Genomic DNA, 6639 nt, shown 5'->3' with positions numbered 1-6639 from the left:
CCCCCCTCCCCCCCTCCCCCATCACACCCTTTATTGTAATTATTTATCTGCCAATGTCTCTTAAACGTGTGGTCCCAGACCCACAGCCTCAGCACCACCTAGGACCTCGTTAGAAATGCACATTCTTAGAGCCCACCCCAGATCTACAGAATCAGCAACTCTGGGGTGGGGCCCAGCCACCCGTGTGTTTTAAAGAGCCCTCCACGGGATTCCGGCGCACACACAAGACCGAGCATTCTCCACGCCTCGGAAGATGATCCCGCTGTCATTGAGCACGTACTCCTGTCTCTCCTCCTCTGAGGCCAGAAACACGTCGTCCTCTGAAAAGCAGTTGTCAGGCTCAGTATGGGCTGGGGCTCTGGCCTTGCAGGCCTGGGGAAGGGGCTACATCAGGGAGAGCTCCGGGACGGTGCCGGGAGGCTTGGGATGGGAGAGGGCAAGAGGGGGCTTGCGGGCTCCTAGGCTGCCTTCCGGCGGGGCGGGCTCCTAGGCTGCCTTCTGGCGGGGCCCCATTCCCCCTGGGGGCTCCGTTCCCCGGGGCAGGGACCCACCCAGCCCAGCCCAAGACTGAAGGACTTGAGGAATCCTGACACCTTTGAGAGGCCCTGCTTGATGGCGATAGCAGCCTCATATTTTAGAAGTATTTAATAAGAATACTGACCCCAGTACCCCTTACGACGGACCTTGTACATTACAACCATTAGCGCTATGAGTTCTCACCATCATCCCAGGAGGTAGGCACTGTTATCACTCCCGCGTCACCCATGAGGAAACCAAGACTCATAGAGGGAAGCAGAGCTAGGACTGAGCCAAGGCTGCTGATGGCTCAAGCCGGGCTCTTGCCCATTGCTGGGCCTCTCCTCCCACGAGGCCCCATCCCTGCCCACTGGCCCCCCGAGCACCAGAAACTGCTGATTCTTGCTCCTCCGGCCCAGGATCCTTTGTAGCACCTGCTACCGGCTTCCTCTGCCCAGTGCCCACCTCTGCCTAAGCTCAGCTCTCGCCAAGCTCTGGGCATCCACCTCCCCGTTGCTTAGTCTGTCTTCCAGGCCCCTGCTAAGGGCAGGCCCACCTCTAGGACAGCTTCCGGGAAAGCTTGCCAGCTCCTACCTGGGCACCATGGGTTGAAAAGGAGAACAAACTCGCCCAGCTTTCGGTCATTATGTTTTCGGCGAGAGGAGACCCTGGTGCTCATCAGGTAGCGGCCGATGACAGCGTTGGGAGGGCTGCTGATGCTGACGGTCACGGTGTTCTCCGTCTCAGCCTCCTTCACCGCTGTCCAGGTCTTGCCCACTCCTGGCTCCGATATCTGGAACACGGCTTTGGTGTGGCGGTCCTCGGAGGCCTGGGGTCCTGGAGGAGGGGAGAGGCACTCAGGAGATCCAGCTGCCCCTAGGGAACCCAGCTCTAGAGAAGCAGAAAAGCTACAAGCCTGGAATGCCCACCTTCTCTCCCTGAACTGCTGGGACACTGTGGGGGGCCACCTCCGCGGTTCTGATTCCCACCCACCTCCTGGATCTAGGAGAAAGTAATGGGGACTTTCAAAGTCCACCATTTGTCTAAGAAAGAAAAGCTTGGGCTCCCAAAGTACCTGAAGAATTTCCATCATCTTCCAGAGCCCTCGATTCCTTGGTATGCAAAGAATTCCAGAGCTGTCCTCTCATCTCCCCCACTGCCTGCTGGCAACGCCTGCCAGCCGTCCCCACAAGCTGTCATCAAAGACCTCTAGGGTTCCGGAGCTCAGCGCCCCCCCCCCCCCCGCCCCGGCAGGGACATGCTTCCCTCTGGGCTGATGACCAAAGGGTCTCGGGTCACTGGTCACAAGACAAATCTTTCTGAATGTAGACCAGCGGAGGGCATTGGCCTGACAATTACCTGTCTCCACCGTGAAGATGATGGTCTCCTGGTCCTCCAGGGGTCTGCTCAGCTCCAGCACCAAGGTGAACGTGTGGCCCCTGCGTACCACCAGCTCAGGGCAGGGGTACTCCTGGGTGTGGTGGGCAACGCCATTTTTCAGGCTCTGCCAGTCCACCTCGGTGACTCTGATCCCTGAGCCGGGGGAGGACAGGGAGGTGAGGCCAAGCCCTGGACATGTTTCTCACCCCCCTCCGCCTCGCCCTCCCGCAGTCATTGGTTCACGCGGCTACTTTTTATCCTATGCGATTGATTCCGGTCATTCTCAGTAGCTCACGTTCCTTAAAGTTTCCACCGACATCGAATTAAACGAATACCGAACCATGACTCTTACAGCAAATGCAGGGTTAGGTTCTTGTTAGCTTCTGTTCACAATTCTTCCGTCTGCCGATCAATATGTAACCTTCTCTTGTGTGTTCTTCTGTTTAAAGACACCTTATTTAATACACCGGTGAGTCATTAACGTTGCACTCACGGACAACATAATTCATGCCTGAACCAAGTTCATCTGACACACTGGTTTTCTTAGAAGGCACATCACAGCCTCCTGTGTTTAGGAACATTGAGCAGCTCTTCAGCCCTACACTTGGGGCCCTTTTAAACAGCAAAATCCCCGACAGAGAGGGACAAACATGCAAAAAACCGTGGCATGAAATAGACCCAAAAGGACACACTGTTTCCAGTAGGAGAGTGGAAACAAGAAGGCAGGGTGTGGACTTTTTCAACCTCGTCTGGAAACGAGCATGTTAGGTGACTCCGTTTTTCCTATTCTGTGCCTGGCTGCAGGTGATCACGAAAGTACCAAGATTTGGAATTCAGAATAAATTTTAGGGGCGCCTGGGTGGCTCAGTCAGTTAAGCGTCCGGCTTCGGCTCAGATCATGATCTCACGGTTCATGAGTTCGAGCCCCGCGTTGGGTTCCGTGCTGACAGCTCGGAGCCCGGAGCCTGCTTCGGATTCCGTGTCTCCCTCTCTCTCGGGCTTGCCCTGGCCAGGGGAGGAGGTTGGCGTTAAGCAAATAGAGCTCAGATGTTTAAGAGCACGCTTTGAAAGTGTCCTCACAGCACGGCCCCCGGTGCTCCCCTGAGCAAGTGATCCGAGAAACCCAGGTGGGAGCTGAAATGCCTTTCGTGACCTACCCTCCGAAGTTACAGGGTCGCCCCCAATGTCTGCTATTAGTCAAGGCAGCTACAAAGGTCTGCCCAGGTTCAAGGGGAGGGAACACACCCCACCGCTTGATGAAAAATGGGTCCATGTTACATGGTGGGAATGTGCTGGATTAGATATATATTGATATGACCATGCTGTGAAGTATGGTCTGCCACGGTCGGGTCTGTGATTGTACGGAACCCGCGAGCCCTGCTGCCTTTACCTTTGGCCCCACAGGAGTCACAGACCCCAAATCCCTGACTTTAAAACACAGCATGGCTTTGGACCATGCGCACCAGAGCAGCGGCTCGTCTGGACCAAGGTCTGGGGAGAGCCGGCCAAAATGTTTGGCTTTTTAAAGGCAGATTGTATTTTCCAGAGATGGTTGCAATAATATCGCCCATCGCTCGTGCTTTTCCTATCATATGATGTTGGTACTGCCCTCATCAAGATGTAGGATAAAGGTCAGGGCACCTGGGTAGCTCAGTCGGTTAAGCGCCGGCTTCGGCTCAGGTCATGATCGCACGGTTCGTGAGTTCGAGCCCCGCATCGGGCTCTGTGCTGACAGCTCAGAGCCTGGAGCCTGCTTTGGATTCTCTGTCTCCTTCTCTCCCTGCCCTTCCCTGACTTGTGCTCTGTCTCTCTCTGTCTCTCAAAAATAGATAAACGTTTAAAAAATTTTTTTAAAAAGTAGGATAGGGGCCCTTGGGTGGCTCAGTCGGTTAAGCGTTGGACTTTGGCTCAGGTCGTGATCTCACAGTTTGTGAGTTCAAGCCCCACGTTGGGCTCTGTGCTGACAACTCAGAGGCTGGAGCCTGTTTCAGATTCTGTGTCTCCCCCTCTCTCGGCCCCTTCCCCTCTCTTGTATGCTGCCTCTCTCTCTCTCAAAAATAAATAAACATTAAAAAAAAAAAAAGAAGTAGGATATGTATTCCCTCTGCCTGAATCTGACAGGACTTGTGGCTAAAACAGAGTGACACTTTGTGACTTGCAAGTCTAGACCATAAAAGTCGATAGAGCTTCTGCCTGGTTCCCTTGAGTTGCTTGACCCGGGAACCCAGCGGCGACGCCATGAAGAAAGTCAAATGGTCCGTGGAGAAGTCCACGTGGAGAGGAACCAAGACTCCCCACCCACAGCCCCCTGAGCGCCCACCTCTGGTCACGTGCCTCCCCTGATCCTGAGTGAGGCAAAGACAAGCTGTCCCAGCTGAGCCCCGCCCAGGTTGTGGGTTTGTGAGTGAGCGAATGATTGCTGTTGTTTTAACTGTCCGAGTGTCGGGGCCGTTTATTACGCAGCAGTAGATAACCGAAATATGCGGGAGCCCCAGTAATAACTTGGATGGAATTTTCCAACACGCCCGGTGGGAGCAGGACTCAGATTCCTTTTGATTGAAGAGTATCAGTAAATGTGACCTATCTTTCACATCCGGGTTTGGGTTGTCCATTCATACCTGTTAAACTTTTTAATGTGCAGCTCTGGGATCTGGATAAATCTTTAGGAGCTTCTTCACCAATAACACTCAGCTTCTTTCCAATACGCGTATCCTAACTTAGAGGCTGGGTAAGGCTGTCCCCGGTGATGTGAGAACCACCCTGCCCCCAACTATGACAATAAGAATAATAAGGTGGGGGCACCTGGGTGTCTCAGTCGGTTAAGCATCCGACTCTTGATTTCAGCTTAGGTCATGATCTCACGGTTTGTGAGATCGAGCCCTACCTACATTAGGCTCTACGCTGACAGTGCAGAGCCTGCTTGGGATTGTCTCTCTCTCTCTCTCTCCCTCTCTCTCTGCCTCTACCCCACTCACATGCTCTCTCTCTCTCTCTCTCTTAAAATAAATAAACATTAGAAAAAATAATAAGATGAATAGCTAACATATATATATGTATTTATATATATATTTAATGCTATGAGCTAGACATTATCCTCTGTGACTTACATTTATGAATTCATTTAATCCTGACAGCGATCTTGAAGCAAACACTATTATTACCCTCATTTTACAGATGAGAAAACGGAGGCACAGAGAGGTGAAGTAACTTTACAAAGGTCGCACAGCTAGTGTGGGTGATGCCCGGATTCCGTGCTATCCTGCCTCTCTGATGATCAAGGGCTGAGACCGGGAATCGGCAAATCTTGAGTAGTTGGGGTGTGGAATGGAGAAAACACAGGGTTTGGGGCCAGAGAGACCCAGACCCTGACCCCGGTCGGGCTGTGTCTCGTGTGCCCTCGGACACATCACGTCACCTTTCTGAGTCTCGGTGTCCTGGTCTAAAAACTGAAGGTACTGATGGCACCTGCCCCACAGGCCTCTTGGAAGGAAGACAAAAAGACCGCCCCCATATGACATCCAGCGTTGTGGCATTTTGCATATGGCAGACACTCAACGAGTGTCATTTTCTTTCATCTTTCTGGAGAAGGTGGGACCTACACTCTGATACCACAGACTTCTGTCCCTCTTCCTGCTCGCCCTCTGCCTCCTCCCGTGGGCAAGGCAAAGTCCAAGTCCTCTGTGCAGCCTGGGAGCCCTGAGGAAGACCCTGTGACTAATTCCTCCCATCCTTCCGCCATAATTGGAATGGACCTGGTCCCAGGATTACTCTTTCTCAGCCTCTAACCATGATGGATCAGTGATAGTCAGTTGTTAATAGTGTCTTTGTAGCCACTCTACCCCTGGCTTCCATGACTCCTTGGGGTGCTTCTCCTCCCCCAAGGAAGAGCCTCAACTCCTTGGTCTGGTTCTTGAGACCTCCACTGGGAGGCTAGCCCCACTTTCCAATCTGTCATCACCCATGTTCCCTCTCATTTTCCTGGAGTCCCTTAGACCTGGGTCAGCATCCTAGGTCTGTCATTTGCTCACCGTGTGTCCTTCAGCATGACTTCACCTCTCTCATCCATAAAATGGGTATAATAATCGCTTTCTCTCAGCTCTAATAATGACATTGAATAAGATGATGTGTGGAAAGCATCTAGCACATATTAGGTGCTCCTTAAATATCCATTTTGTTTCTTCTCCCGTTGCATGATGTGATAGTTAATTTTATGTATCAACTTGGCTGGGCCATGGTGCTCAGATATTTGGTCAAACGTTATTCGGGATGCTTTTGTGAAGTTGTTTTTTGGATGAGTTTACATTAAATTGGTGTGGGCCTCATCCAGGCAGTTAAGGCCTTAGTAGGACACTGACCTCCCCTGAGCAAGAAGCAATTCTGCCAGCAGGTTGCTTTTGGACTCCAACTGCAACTCTTCCTTGAATCTCTAGCCAGCCAGCCTCCCCTGCGGACTTGGACTTGGTGGCCTCCATAATTGTGGAAGCCAATTCCTTAAAATCCCTCTCTCTCTCTATCCCCTCTATCCCTATCTATCATCTCTCTCTCTCTCTCTCTCTCTCTCTCTCTCTCTCCTCTATCCCTATCATCTCTCTCTCTCTCTTTTAATGTTTACTTATTTATTTTTGAGAGACAGAGAAAGCATGAACAGGGGAGGGGCAGAGAGAGACCCACACAGAAAGAGAAGCAGGCTCCAGGCTCTGAGCTGTCAGCATGGAACCTGATGCAGGCTTGAACCCACGAACC

General features: G+C 52.2%; 1 protein-coding gene across 1 annotated transcript in view; it reads right to left on the bottom strand.

The window, feature by feature from the left end:
- The window catches only part of TGM6 (transglutaminase 6), a 38168-nt gene that overhangs the window by 23990 nt on the left and 7539 nt on the right, over positions 1–6639 (bottom strand). Inside the window, exons 2-4 of the mRNA XM_040447493.1 lie at positions 1876–2049; positions 1111–1353; positions 225–320 (exon numbers count right to left, since the gene is read on the bottom strand). Of these exons, the coding sequence (XP_040303427.1) occupies positions 225–320; positions 1111–1353; positions 1876–2049 (513 nt within the window). The remainder of the gene's footprint in view (positions 1–224; positions 321–1110; positions 1354–1875; positions 2050–6639) is intronic.

The sequence above is a fragment of the Herpailurus yagouaroundi genome, unplaced genomic scaffold, assembly GCF_014898765.1.
Source record: "Herpailurus yagouaroundi ecotype Mexico unplaced genomic scaffold, PumYag 196, whole genome shotgun sequence".
Lineage (NCBI taxonomy): Eukaryota > Metazoa > Chordata > Mammalia > Carnivora > Felidae > Herpailurus > Herpailurus yagouaroundi.
The sequence above is the reverse complement of the archived record's forward strand: the minus strand, read 5'-3'. Positions and strand labels throughout refer to the sequence as shown.